Source organism: Chanodichthys erythropterus, chromosome 11 (assembly GCF_024489055.1).
Source record: "Chanodichthys erythropterus isolate Z2021 chromosome 11, ASM2448905v1, whole genome shotgun sequence".
NCBI classification, from domain to species: Eukaryota; Metazoa; Chordata; class Actinopteri; order Cypriniformes; family Xenocyprididae; genus Chanodichthys; species Chanodichthys erythropterus.
Genome location: NC_090231.1, coordinates 11,624,164 through 11,639,834, shown reverse-complemented (window position 1 = coordinate 11,639,834; position 15,671 = coordinate 11,624,164). Strand labels below are relative to the sequence as shown.

The 15,671-nt window shown below is 45.7% G+C and overlaps 1 protein-coding gene across 1 annotated transcript in view; it reads right to left on the bottom strand.

Annotated features, from left to right (window-relative positions):
* Positions 1-13,993, bottom strand: part of LOC137031255 (histidine N-acetyltransferase-like) — a 52,992-nt gene extending 38,999 nt beyond the window's left edge. Inside the window, exon 1 of the mRNA XM_067402080.1 lies at positions 13,805-13,993. Within this exon, the coding sequence (XP_067258181.1) occupies positions 13,805-13,993 (189 nt within the window). The remainder of the gene's footprint in view (positions 1-13,804) is intronic.
* Between the last annotated feature and the right edge of the window lie 1,678 nt (positions 13,994-15,671).

The window sequence follows — 15,671 nt, the reverse complement described above, 5'->3', positions numbered from 1 at the left end:
TAATCAACAATGACTAATGCAAAGCGATGTCCCCTTGCTGATCGTTCTAATGGCCCGATGAGGTCCATACCAATTCTCTCGAAGGGGACCTGCATTAATGGAAGTGGGCGCAATGGTGCTTTTGGGGTGGCCGGTGGGTTCACCATCTGGCATTCACGACAAGACGCGCACCACCTGCGTACATTCTCGTGAATGCCCGGCCAGAAAAAACGGGACATGAGACGATTTAGTGTCGCTGCCTGTCCCAAATGCCCCGCCATTGGATTAGAATGAGCCGCGTGGAAAAGCATTTCCCTGCGGCTCTTTGGCACTAATAACTGGGTTGTATCTTCTTTTGTCTGAGTGTCTTGGGTCACTCGATACAACCTATCTTTTATAATCGCGAAATATGGGTAAGCAAGCGGACGTCCAGGCTGGAGAGGCTGACCATCAATCATCGAGACCCTATCAAATGCATTTTTTAATGTCTCATCCTGAGACTGCTCCAGGGGAAAATCATCGCGTTCCGGAAGAATTAGTCTTCCGGCTTCACTCAGATCCCCTGCAGCAGAACTCTCCGGTCTCTGATCAGTCTCTCCCACCTGTACTCGCGCTTGCTCACCCCGCGTTCTTTTCCCCCAAGAGGCATCCGAGCAAAGACATCCCAATAATTGTTTAAACGCGGGCCAATCCGTCCCCAAAATTATCGGATGCCAGAGGTGCGGGTTAACTGCCACCTCAACACTATGCTTTTGTCTCCTAAATTTAATTATGACGGACATTACGGGATATTTTACCACATCCCCGTGCACGCCCCGAACCCCAACCATGCGGCCTGTATCCAATGCCCCAGACGAAATCAGGTGGAGAGAGGTTTGGTTACAGCCCGAGTCCACCAAAGCCTGATAGGTACCCCCCTTGATACTCACAGGTATTTGGTACCCGCCAGCCTGACCAGGGGCGGCCTGAGGATCGTCGGGGACCCGGATCACCGTCCCGACCTCCATAACCGGACATTTATCCACAAAGTGATCCGGATCCCCGCACCGCCAACAGGCCGGCCCAGACCTGCCCGCCGCTCCAGTGGCAGAGAGTGGGCTGAATACATGGCGCGGAGAGAGGGGAGAAGCAGGAGCGGGGTCCGTCCCGGCAGCAGGGAGTCCCGCCCCCCTGGCCGCCGAGGTGGGCCGGGCGGACGAGACCTAGGGAGAGGGACAGGTCTAGAGAGAGAGGGGGACAAAAGAGAGGGAGAGAGAGAGGCAGCTGGAAGGGGTTCGCCGCCCCCTTGGCACGCCACCAGATGATCCTCCGCCAGTTGGATGGCTGAGTCTAGCGACGTGGGGCGGTGGCACTGGACCCACTCGGCCGTCTCCTTCGGGAGTCGAGTGATGAATTGCTCCAGCACCACGCGATCGACGACCAGGTCCACGTCGCTTCCCTCAGCCAGCAACCATTTGCGGCACGAGTCCCGGAGCTGCTGGGCCAACGTGAAGGGCCGGCCGGACTCACCCAGGTCGAGGGAGCAGAAGCGCTGTCGGTGCTGCTCCGAGGTCCGACCGACCCGCTGGACGATGGCCCGCCGTAGGTCTTCATAGACCAGGAGGTTCGGGACGGGGACCTGCTGTGCCGCCACCTGTGCTTCTCCTGAGAGGAGCGGGACCAGCCTCATCGACCACTGGTCCCGCGGCCATTTACACGCCTCCGTGGATATCTCGAAGAGGTCTAAAAACACCTCTGGATCATCCAGTGGACCCATCTTGTTTAAGGGCAGGTGGACAGGCACAGCAGGCGGTTCGGTGGGCTCCCGGGGAACCTCCCGGTCAATCCAGCTCCGGAACGCCTCGCGGTCCTCCTGCTGGGTCTGTAGAATGGCTTGGAAACACCGCTCCTGGTCGCCTCTTAACTCCAGCAGGGCCTGTTGTTGTTCGCGGTGCAGGACCGCGAGAAACGCGATGATGTCCGCAAATGTGGCGGAGGACGAAGATTGCATGGCGACGTGCTCACCGACTTCCTTCCCGGGTTTCGGCACCAGTGTAGTAGATTTAAGTTCGTAGTGGGGAAGGAAGTGGTCAGGGACGACGAACAACTGCTGACTGAGTCTTTATTGAATATCAACAGAAGGACTGTGCAACGCACAACAACGAAAATAAACAATCCACAAAGGGCTTCACTCCAGGTTCGGCATACGCTATCCACAAGGGCTTCTCTCCAAGTTTGGTTTACACCATCCACAAGGGCTTCACTCCACGAACCTCGACTCGACTCAGTCAACAGTTCCCCTCTCTCTCACACGCTCCTGCTTCTCACGGCGTTTTAACCTGTCTCCGCGCTAATCACTGGAATGAGAAACAGGTGTTCGTGATTTGTATCCAACCCACTCACTTACCAAGCGTCTCCCGCTATTCTCTCCGGTTGCAGACCTCGCTGAACCACGCCCCCCTCGCCACAAAATTCTTCTCTACGAAAAATTAACTTCAATCACTTGTCAATATACTGTGGGCGCGCGCACTCCATTTGTGGAGGCGCGTGCTGTATGTCATGTCACTATATATAAAAAGCAGTCATCCATATTCTGACTTGGTGAAAAGAAAAATTTTTTCTTCAGGGAAATTTCAGTCTTGTGTCTGACGTTTAATTACACTTTTTAAATAAACTCTGGTAATAATAACATATAAAGAACGTGTAAATGATGGTAATGAGATTACAAGCACATGATGTTACTGTTACGTTGCCAGTCAGTCATGGAATGACCATTATATTACGAATAGAGTACGTATCTGGGACATCCTTGGTTTTTTATAACGTTAGGAGATCGTACTGATGACGTTGTGATATGGTAATTTAACTGTAGTCATGGAATTACTAATATATTACGAATAGAGTATGTATCTGAAACGTTCTTGGTAATCTTATAAGGTTAGGAGATTGTACTGACGACGTTGTGAGAATGAAATTACTGGCGTGCGACGTCGTAGTTACGTTGTCAGTTAGTAAGTCATGAAATTACCAAAAGGTATGAATACATTACGTAACTGTTACATCGTGTGTTAGCTGGGATTCCCGCAGGTTTCGCGGTCACACCAAAAGCGTGCGCACTACCGATCTATATTAGTGAAGCGAACAAGCCATGCTCAGTCTCAGAGACAGAAGTCACAAGTACCAAAATAAGCACCTTCCTGTGCTTAAACTGTCAAATACATACAAAAGTATGTCAAAACCAGCGGCAGGCAATCTTGGCAAGTACACAGATAAACACTGTCCGTTTTTAATCGTTAAATAGCTAAGAAAGTGAACTCATGTTGTATGTAAAAGCATTGGGTCCATTGAACACCGTTCATAGACTCTTGAAGGGACAGCAGTCTAATATTCCTGCTGCTGCCTGTCATGTTAATCAAAGAACAAAAGACAAAGAAAATCACTTTCTGATCTTGACTGAATACGTTGTATAACTTTAATGGTAATAATTATTTGCAATAAAGACTACAGAAATTAAGTAACCAATGCAAAATAACACAATGTGATTACTTTAATTTCTGTAGTATTTCTTACATGAATAAAAACCCAGTTGACCCGGAAAACTTAGTTTCATAGCTCTCTTTATTCTATTGCATTTATTTGAGCTGTTTATATTTTATTACTGACTTTTACTTGTTTTTTTTTATGAAAATAAAACTCTGTATTGAAGAAAAGTAGATTTTTGTTTGTATATGTTGTCATTTATATTAGAAAGAAAATCGGCAGAAAATAGGTATTGGCCGATCACACTAACAAAAAATCGGAAATTGGAATCGGAAAATACTAAAAAACCTCTGAATCCATCTAAAAATCTCTATGAACAACAGCATATCAAAACGGATAAATCAACTCATCAGCTTACAGTGTTTAAGTCTCCACAGCTTTCATTGTCAATTGCGCTCCCTATTGTTGCTGCCAACCATATGCTGTAAAAGCTGGCAACCCCCGTCTTTGAACGAGGGGGCGGGCCAAACAATAGGCTATTTTGAATTTGGACTGCAGTACCTATTTTGAACACTGGGTGTTATTATTACATAGAGCCCCTTTAATTTAAGACAGTAAGCTTGTTTGAGATGAGCAAATTCTGCACAGAACCGATCACCGGTGATCACCGCGAGATGCATGCCGGTTAGAAATGTGTACGAGGGTGGGCCGCCTTGCTCTGATGTCATGCCGACAAGTGTCAAAAACCTCTCGCGAGGGCGAGGCGGCCTCATCGGATTCTGCAGTTGAGCACATTTGCTCTCCACCGACTGCGCTGACCAAAAGCACGATGCGCTTGCTGCCGACACAAATACTTATTGGTTTAAACAACCGTGATGTATTTATCTCTTTTAAAATGTTTGATTTTAAAAGTCTAATATCATGTTCCCTTTCGATATTTCACTCGTACTGCGTATGGGGGAAAAGTCTTTTCAATAGGTCGTCGTCAGGCCCCTCGCCAGCGCTCTGTTCCCTTCTTCCCAGAAGTCTACGAGGAGCTCACGAAGTCGTGGCGCGCCCCTTATTTTCCCCTCCTGCACACTTCGCACCGCTCAGCCCTCACCTCTGTGGACGGCTCGGAAGAAAAGGGCTACGAGCATCTGCCACCCCTGGATGAAGCAGTGGTCGCTCACCTCTGTCCTCCCGCGGCTGTGGGATGGAAGACGAAGAGAGCCCTCCCGTCCAAGCCCTGCAGGACGACCTCCGCCCTGGCAGGAAGGGCCTACGCCTCTGCGGGCCAAGCCGCTTAAGCGCTACACTCCATGGCCATCTTCCAAGTATTTCAGGCCAAACTCCTCCGCTCATTGGACGAGTCCGGCATTGATGCGCCTGCTTTTCAGGACCTCCGCAGCGCCACGGATTTAGCCCTGCGGGCCACGAAGGCCACAGCCCAGGCCATTGGTAGATCCATGGCCAGCCTCGTTGTGCTGGAGTGCCACCTGTGGCTTAACCTGATGGAAATAAAGGATCAGGACAAGACGGCCTTCTTGGATGCCCCCGTCTCCCCGTCAGGACTCTTTGGGCCAGCAGTGGAGGGATTCACGGAGCGTTTCACAGCTGCACAGAAGTCATCTCAGGCCATGAGACACTTCCTACCCAAACGCTCAAGCTCTGCGTCTGCTTCTAGCCGCCCCAGGCCTGCGCCGGCTCAGCAGACGAAGCTCGCTCCCTCCGCTTCCCAAGCAGCGCCGCCCATGGAGCACCGGCAGCGCTCGCGCCCTTCTAAGCGCCCATCCTTCCCGAGACGCCAGGGACCCCGGCCCAGGATTGCGCTGGACCCGGCGACTCCGAAGTCATCCTGATCTGCTAAGGAAGAGGACTGGGGCATGTCCCGCCGCGACCGGACCACCCCAGAAGCTCCTTTGTGCACATTCCCCTCCGCCTATTTAATTTCTGGGCACGGGAATAACACAACCTGCTGTCACAGGGCCCACAAGTATTGTGCCCTCCCCAACCGCCGTTTTCACGGTGACCCTATTTTTAAATATTTCACAAAAGAGCAAATTTCCTCTTCCATCTCTCCCGGTGTCCGGCCCGCCCTCTCTCAGGCCGTCACCCGACGTAATCTTCCCTCTTGCCACACGGGCCGAGGCTTGGAAAGCCATCCCCAGGGTGTCAAGCTGGATTCTAAAAGTCGTAATCCAGGGCTACTCACTCCAGTTCGCCAGAAGACCTCTGCGATTTGGAGGGGTCATCCAGATCGTGGTACAAGCGGACGACGTTGACGTCCTCCGAGCCGAGGTCTTAACTCTACTCAGGAAAGGGGCTATAGAAACAGTACCCTTTCCAGAGAGCTACAGCCGCTACTTTCTGGTACCAAAGAAAGACGGCGGTCTCAGACCCATTTTGGACCTCAGGTTGTTGAACCTTTCCCTTATGAAGCGAAAGTTCAAAGTCCTGACGCTGAAACAGATCCTCGCGCAGATTTGCCACGAGGATTGGTTCTGCTCGCTGGATCTGAAAGACGCTTACTTTCACATCCAGATAGCCCCCCATCACAGGCGATTCTTGAGATTCGCATTCGAGGGTATGGCTTATCAGTACACGGTCCTCCCCTTCGGGCTCTCCCTGGCCCCCCGCATTTTCACGAAGTGCATGAATGCGGCTCTTTCCCATCTGAGACAGATGGGAATACGAGTTTTGAATTACCTCGACAACTGGCTCATCCCGGCCAGCTCGCGTTCGGAACTAGAACACCACAGATCCGTGCTCCTCAGCCACTTACAGTGCCTTGGTCTCAGGGTCAACCTAGCCAAGAGCTCACTACTCCCCACTCAACGAATTTCGTTCCTGGGTGCAGTGTTCGACTCGGTCCGCATGACGGCCGTAGTCTCACCAGAGCGCGCTCTGGCCATTCAGCAGCTCGCGGCTTCCGTCAAGAACAAGGCCTACCTCCCTCTGAAGCTCTTCCATAGGTTGCTAGGGCTCATGGCTTCCGCCTCCCCAGTGCTCCAGCTCGGCCTGCTTCGCATGCGGCCCCTGCAGTACTGGCTGAAAACCCGGGTCCCTCCTTACACTTGGCGTCATGGGCGCCTTCGCCTCAAGGTCAATCAGGCCTGCTTAATGGCTCTGAAACCTTGGATGAACCCTACTTGGTTCACTCTAGGAGTACCCCTACAGACGAAGGACGGTTCTCTGGACAGACGCATCCAACTCAGGTTGGGGCGCCCTGTGCGAGGGCAGCCCGGCTTTCGGCTTGTGGACAAACGAGGAAAGCCACCTTCACATCAACTGCCTCGATTTATTGGCAGTGATACGAGCCTTCCAAGCCTTCCATTCTCGTCTGACGGATCGCCATGTCCTAGTCCAATCGGACAGTATGACAGTGGTCTCATATATAAATCGCCAGGGGGGTCTTTCGTCCAGCTGCTTATGCGCTCTGGCGAAGAGCCTTCTGGAATGGGCTTCCCCAAGAGTCCGCTCGCTCAAAGCGACTCATATACCTGGGAAAAGCAATCTGGGAGCAGACATGCTGTCTCGGAACAACATCCCCTCGGACGGGTGGATGCTCCACCCCCAGACTGTTCAAACCATATGGGAGTTCTTCGGGAAAGCAGAGGTGGACCTTTTTGCCTCAGGAGACAACTCTCATTGCCCGACTTATTTTTCGAAGAAGGACGAAGCATTGGCCCACATCTGGCCCAATACCCTTCTTTATGCCTTTCCTCCGATCGCCCTGATCCCTCAGGTCGTCAGACAGATCAGAGAGGATGGACACAAAGTTCTGTTGGTGGCCCCACTCTGGAGGAGCCAAATTTGGACCTCAGAGCTGTTTCGGCTTTCCACGAAAGCCCCATGGCCAATCCCCCTGAGACGGGATCTCCTCTCTCAGGCAAACAGAACAATCTGGCACCCACAGCCAGAGCTTTGGGCTCTACATCTGTGGATCCTCGACGGGAGCCGTCTGACCTCCCCAGGAATGTGCTAGATACCATTTCACAGGCAAGGCCTCCGTCCATGAGACGTCTCTACGCCCAGAAGTGGTCGGTCTTTGCTAGCTGGTGTTCTACACGCAGCATAGACCCGGAGGAATGCTAAGTATCTTCCATACTAACCTTCCTCCAAGAGCGACTGGCTCGGGGCGAGCCCCTTCCACGCTCAAGGTTTACGTAGCAGCCATTGTGGCGTTTCACTCGCCCATTACTGGACAATCTGTAGGGCGGAACGAATTGATTATTACGTTTCTGAGGGGTTCTAGGAGATTGCATCCTCCTCGTCCCCTCACCGTTCCCCCCCTGGGACCTCTCTTTGGTCCTCAGGGCTCTTAAAGGTCCTCCTTTCGAGCCATTAAGTCTAGCAGGCCTCAAGCCCTTAACGTTTAAAACCGCCCTGCTACTTGAATTGCCGTTGGATAAACGCGTTGGCGATCTGCAGGCACTCTCTGTGAGCCCTGCATGCCTCGAATTCGGGCCTAACGACTCTACGGTCATGCTTAAACCTAGGGTTGGCTACGTTCCCAAGGTGCTCTCTACGCCGTTCAGAGCACAAGTGATCTCACTCTCTGCACTCCCCCGTTCATCAGACGAGCCAGAGCTAGAATCACTATGCCCCGTTAGGGCTTTGCGTGTCTACATCGAGTGATCACAGCCCTTCCGGCAATCTGATCAGCTATTTGTTTGTTTTGGTGACCGCACCAAAGGGTCTCCGGTCTCAAAACAGCGTCTATCACGATGGATCGTTGACGCCATAGCTCTTTCTTACTCCTCTGCAGGCGCTACTTGCCCCATCGGAGTTAGAGCCCATTCCACTAGAGGCATGGCTTCATCATGGGCCTGGTCCAGTGGAGTCTCTATCAAAGACATTTGTGAGGTGGCCGGCTGGTCCTCGCCATCCACTTTCGTCAGATTCTGACCAGTTGGACGTTCCGACCTTGCATGCTCGGGTCCTTTCAGTGTAAATTCGCGGCCCCTTAATATTCCGCTTTTTGCACATCACAAACTCAGGAGTTCTCTCCTCTGTAGTGTAACAGGGTATGACGGCTTCGTCCTCATCCCCTTCTGGTGCTTGCTCAAGTTCTGTCGTTCCCCAGCCGTGGCACGGCGCGGTTGAATTCGTTCTCCCATACGCAGTACGAGTGAAATATCGAAAGGGAACGTACTTGGTTACTAACGTAACCTCGGTTCCCTGAGATATGGAACGGGTACTGCGTTACTTACCGTGCCACGAAGCTGCGGCTTAGGTCGTCGCTTCAGTCGATATGGCCTGATGGCCTATGGCGATTTGCTCGCTTATATAGCACATTACCCCGCCCCTTTTGGCGGGAATGTGCGCGCGCTCTCTTCTCATAGGCCGCGCAGCTTAGCTGCGCCGCCATTGGTTCAACAACTTGTCTATGAGTGAACCAATGACGGTGCAGTTACACTGCGTTATTGAAAAGGCTTCAGTAGCGGGGAAAAAGGGAGACTTTTCCCCCATACGCAGTACTCGTTCCATATCTCAGGGAACCGAGGTTACGTAAGTAACAGAGTACGTTTTTATGTGTAAAAATAATGTGCAAACGATTACACTAAAGGTTGGACTCGAAAGTGTTCCTTACAGTCAAATAAACCTAAGGAGTCGAGTTTCCTGACATTAATTATGTGTCTGACTACGACGCCGGGGAAATACATAAAGCAAATCTGCTTTATATAACTACAATATAGGTAGGTTTAACCCATTTGTGCCCAAATTTTTCTTAATGATTTCATGCATATAGTCCCATTAATAGTGTCCACTATTGAGAACATGTTCTGCATTTGTTTTCCGCAGGTTTTTTTTTCTTTTTTCTTAAAAAACGTATTTGAATGTGCGGCAACTATAGTTGCAGAGGGCAAATATGTTGTATGCACCCCTTCAATGTAAAATTTGAATAGGATGATAACATTTATGCATCTAACTCAAAATATCTGTTTTCAACACATCAGCAGATCAATCAAAGTCGAAGAATATTCTATGTGAACCCAAAAAAGCTGCATTTATCTTATAATCTCTTGAATATGAAAACAACAAACAACAAATTTGTTTGTTTTAAAGTGGTAGAACATAGTGTATAACAAATTGCAGCCATTAAGTTGCTCCAACAGAGCATTGTGAATCAAAAAAGTTAAATTACATTGTTCATTAGAAAAAATTACTCCTATATGTGACCCTGGAACACAAACCCAGTCGTAAGTCACGGGTATATTTGTAGCAATAGCCAACAATACATTGTATGAGACAAAATTACAGATTTTTCTTTTTCTTGTATGGCAAAAATCATTAGGATATTAAGTAAATATCCATGAAGATATTTTGTAAATATTCTACCGTAAATGTATAAAAAATTATGTTTGTGAATGGATATACATTGTTAAGGACTTCATTTGGACAACTTTAAAGGCAGTTTTCTTAATATTTTAATTTTTATATGCCACTTGGACGTTTGACTAATTATACAAAAAACTATAGATCTCTTGTAAGATTTCTTTTGTTTGGATGATTCTGACCCTCATGATTATGTATGTATCAACAAAAAAATACTTCATATTAACATGAAAATTACTTTTATTTGGGAGAGTTTGCCTTCAGCTTCCTAGAAGTTGGGGTAGGAAGTTGACAGCCTCATGTCACAGGAAGGAAATCAATACCTTTTTTTTTTAATCGTTTATTTGGTTGTTTTCTTGCATGTCATTAAGACATAAAACATGGAAAACACCTAGAAAAATACTTACACAAGGAAAATGACAACTATACTCTGCGGCAACTATAGTTGCCGGTGGGCTAAAATGGGTTAAATCCGCGTAATCACTTATATCAATGTTATATATATCGTCATATTGTCGAGCCCTAAAACATATATAGTTTTATAGTAGTTTTTGTCAGTTTATTTAAAAAAACAACAACAACAACAACAAAAAAACACTTATGCAGAATATAAGATGTAAAATATTTAATTGATGATTTGTCAACAGAATATATAACAATACAATACGGTATGATTTTACCTCAAAATCCAACATTTTGACACAAAATGATAACTGCAAATCCATGTTTCTCTGCAGGAGTCCAGCTGTTTTTGTTAGTTGCAGCGATCCATTTGCTTATTTTCTGTAGCTTTTAGCAGTTTTTAAATGTATACCTCAGGTTTTGTGTCAAAGCCATTTGTACAGTCAATCACAAAGCTTTTTCTCGTTTTAGATGTGTTTTGTATGTTTTTCGCGAAAACCAATAGGCCTACTGCCTATACATTATATATATATATATATATATACACACACGCAAAATCAATTGGTAGTTATTAATAGAATAATGAGGACAAACCTTTACATTCAGTCGCGTTCGGATTGCATTATGGTTTCGTAATTCCCGAGGTCATAAAATATAGTTTGCTAGGGGGGTTCGGGGGCATGCTCCCCCGTGAAAATTTAGATTTCTCTGGTGTACATATGTGCATTTTTAAGACGTTTTAAGGCCAACCAATTGGATAACAATAGCTTTAAAACAATGTTAACAAATACATGCATTCACAGTTTTGAGGCAGCTTTAATCGCATGTGTGGTAATTTTATGACTTAACTTACAACAGAGCAATGACGGTCAATGCTCGTATTCTTTTGGGCTTTATTTAAGCTATAATAAAGTAATTATGCAGCGCGCGCCGGCGCATTTGCGCATGCAATTCTTGAGTGCACGCCGCGAGCACAGAATAACAGCTGATTGGAACCGCAGTAAAGATAGTTTGCGGTTTGATATTCAGATTTCTTTTGGCTATAAATACGCAGTGCGCTGTCATAGACATGCAAATAATAACAAATATCGTTCTCCATGATTTGTGAATTAAGGTGACGCTGTCCTTTGGGCCGAAATCAGTTTTTTTTTTTTCGTAGCGACTCTTAATTTTATAATGGCTATATCTCCAAATGTTGGACACTTAGAGGAATGTAACTGGTGTCATCTTCACCAGCTTGATCTGTGAATTTTTCACAGCAAAGCTCTTGTCCGTAAACCCCTTGGAAAGTCCGCCAGTAAGGAATGTGAAATAAAGGCGTTCTTCATGTTTAACGTCTATTACCAATGAACACGCAGACTGCTGGAATAAAATAACATTGTTTTAGGTCGAGGGCCTCTGTACAGGTCATTTATATAATATATATATATATATATATATTTATATATATACATATATATATTATATAAATGACCTTGTACAGATAATGTACATCACTATTCTGATCTGTGAAAACTTTCATAGTTCAGTACAGGTCAGCTGACCCTTCCCTGGGTCACTAACATCACTTTTCTGATCTGTGAAAATTTTCACAGTTCAGTACGGGTCAGCTGACCCTTCCCTGGGTCACTAGCATCGCTATTCTGATCTGTGAAAACTTTCACAGTTGAGTTTTGGTCAGCTGACCCTTCCCTGGGTCAATAACATCTCTATTTTGATCTGTGAAAACTTTCACAGTTCAGTACGGGTCAGCTGACCCTTCCCTGGGTCAATAACATCACTTTTCTGATCTGTGAAAACTTTCACAGTTCAGTACGGGTCAGCTGACCCTTCCCTGGGTCAATAACATCACTTTTCTGATCTGTGAAAACTTTCACAGTTCAGTACGGGTCAGCAGACCCTTCCCTGGGTCAATAACATCGCTATTTTGATCTGTGAAAACTTTCACAGTTCAGTACAGGTCAGCTGACCCTTCCCTGGGTCACTAACATCACTTTTCTGATCTGTGAAAACTTTCACAGTTCAGTAAGGGTCAGCTGACCCATCCCAGGGTCAATCGACCTAAAACAATGTTATTTTATTCCAGCAGTCTGCGTGTTCATTGGTAAGAGACGTTAAACATGAAGAACGCCTTTATTTCACATTCCTTACTGGCGGACTTACCAAGGGGTTTACGGACAAGAGCTTTGCTGTGAAAAAATTCACAGATCAAGCTGGTGAAGATGACACCAGTTTCATTCCTCTAAGTGTCCAAAATTTGGAGATATGGCCATTATAAAATTAAAAAGTCGCTACGAAAAAAAAAAACTGATTTCGGCCCAAAGGACAGCGTCACCTTAATTCACAAATCATGGAGAACGATATTTGGTATTATTTGCATGTCTATGACAGCGCACTGCGTATTTATAGCCAAAAGAAATCTGAATATCAAACCGCAAACTATCTTTACTGCGGTCTGATACCACCTGTTCATTTTTCTGAATTTTACTGACATAGTCTGACAACATCTCATCTGACCGCAGTTCACTGTTGTTCAACTGAAGCTCCCTCGTCGTCACTTGTAGCCTATCTTTTCCAATTTTCATTGATTCAACTTATTCGTTTAAAAAGCTGATTCATTCAGTAAAGAAACAGCGCCATTTGTTGCTCAGGGACGCAATTCAATGCTCTGGATTTGATCTGAACTATATTCGTTGGCGAAATTGTGCAGAAACAGGCAATGATGTCTAAAATGTAAACATGAATAAAATGTATATAACATTTGTTATGCTGATGTCTGGAGAAAAACGGCACTCTTCGTGTGATATTTATTAACAAAGTGAAAGCGTGCACTCTAAATGCGACACTAGTCTAATCTACAAGACAACATCACATACAGGGATGTCAGATCGATTGTGCATCCTTAAAACAACAATTATGATAAAATCGCACACCCCTAACCTACCCTCTTCACAGTATAAATAACATTTGAAATTCAGGTCTGTAGACATTACTATTTAGACTCTTGGTGGCAGTGAAACAGCTTTTGGTGGCGTCAGTCAATCTATCTTTTTTGGTGGCATTTTATTTTCTTTCACTTCATGAACTTGTGAATTTACATTATGCATTTAAATTAATAGTACCCAATGCAAAATCATACTGGGGTGGCCACAGGGGTGGCCAGAGTTTATGAACGGCCACCCCTTGGGGGCGCCCCTGCATGAGTCAATCAAATATGTGCACAGCAGAGAACACAGGCAATGGTGTGGTTAATTTCAGCCACAAGTTAAAATGTTGTCTTTCTTGAGAACTGCAAGCAGTGTATTTCTCAAAAGAAACATCAGAGCATATATTTAACCATTAAATATTCCTGTCATAACAGTTAGTGATTTTAATAGTTCATAATTTAGCAAACACGCAGATGTTAAATGTCAATATTCCATGTCTCTGTATCATTCAAGTTTAGATGGCCAAATAACACTATGAATTTATTGGAAATCCTAGTTTTATAATATATAATAAGCTTAGGCTATATGCTTTAATTAAAAATTAGACTACAGTTTAAAAACGGTATTTAATATTTCCTCATGGCTTCTGTCAGAGCTACTGTAATATCAGAAAACACACGAGCTCTATCAAAACTTTTTACTCTTGTATCGCTTACCAGCTTCCCATCTCTCCGTGCTATAATAACCACTCTTCCTGGCTCAGTCATCCAGGAGTGATAGCGATGTGGAAGGTAGTCATTGCCACTATATATGTCTTGAGATATGGCCATCACGTCATCGTAATCCACTGGACTTGCCAGACAGAAGGTCAGTCCATCACTTTCACCCACACAGTGTGAATTCATCGTTACTGCACAGGTTAACTGAGGACTGTAACTTTTTTTGTCTAGTCTAGTCTCAGAAACAAATAAAAACAGATTTAAACAAGAACATTAAAAGTCTAAAATATATCAAAAATTAAAATACCTTATTCTATAATGTGATTTGATAGAAAATGTGTCTAAATCTGGACTTACCGCGTGACAAAGGCTGCGTCCGAAACCGTCTACTTCTCTACTATTTAGTAGGGGAAAAGCAGTAGGCGAGCGAATAAGTATGTCCAAAGCAAAAAGAGTAGGCGAAAATTACCTGGGTGAGGCACTAATTCTCACAAGATTCGGACGTGCGCCTACTTAAAGTGCGTCCGAAAAAGCCTACTTACCTACTATATACATGGGCATCGGAAGCAAAAAAAAAAATGTGGGTGGGTCTTCTCCCAATTTTTTTTTTTTTTTTTTTTTTTTTTTTTTTTTACTGGTGTACATATTTATAGAACATTTTGATTTCCTTGGTGTACAAAATGTGCATTTTAAGACGTTTTAAGGCCAACAAATTGGATAATAACTTTAAAACCATGTCAACAAATATGCATGCACAGTTTTGAGGCAGCTTTAATTTGCAACTTTAATCGCATGTTTGGTAATTTTATGATTTCATTTACAACAGAATAATGACGGTGCATGCCCATAGGGTCCGTGTACCTTCGGATAATTTGTTTTTTAAGTTTTTGTCTTTTAAACAGAAAAACGAAGAAAGCATTAAAGGTGCCCAAGAACGTTCTTTCACAAGATGTAATATAAGTCTAAGGTGTCTCCTGAATGTGTCTGTGAAGTTTCAGCTGTGAAGTGAAGTTTTTTACCCCATAGATTTTTTTTTTTATTAATTTTTTTAACTGCCTATTTTGGGGCACCATTAACAATGCACTGATTTACACTCAGCGCCGCCCCTTTAGGGTGCTTTCACACTTGGTTCGATTGCCTGGACCGAACCCGAGTTCGATTGCTCCCCCCTCCCCCTGCGCCCACTGGACTGTGTTCACATTATATTATTTGGGTCCGACCCGCGGTTCGTTTGCGTCATCAAACCAGCAGCTGTTTACTCCGTTGCTTAGTAACGACGGCACAGGAGAAGGCGGCAAAATGCATAACATTGCTCTCCTCACTTTCATATTTTTGTTTTTGAACCGTTGGTTTTGTTCATAACAACACTTGCCTATATCTGCCGCGACTGTAGTACGGAAGGTGAGCAGACATAAGAAAGGCTACACTACAGCTCTCTGCTTGCAGCACGTCAGTCACGCTCGTTGGGAAAGCCACACAAACACACATTTTTATCAAATAATACAGCATTAATAGCGGTTCACTTCCGCAATTTGGTACGTTTGCATTCATATCAGAAGCGAACCGTACCGGAGTTCACTTGAACCGCACCCCAGAACACCCTTTTTAAGCGGACTCGGGTACGGTTCACGGGTGCGCACCCGAGTTCAGAAGACCGTGTTCACATCATCCAAACGTACCGAACTCTGACGTCAATCGAACCCGGGTGCGCACCAAAAGTGCTAATGTGAAAGCACCCTAAGAAGCGTGCTTCCTGACACACGAGCTGTCGACTATATTACAGCGCATTTACAAAGTTCACACAGCTAATATAACCCTCAAATGGATCTTTACAAGATGTTCATCATGCATGCTGCATGCATGC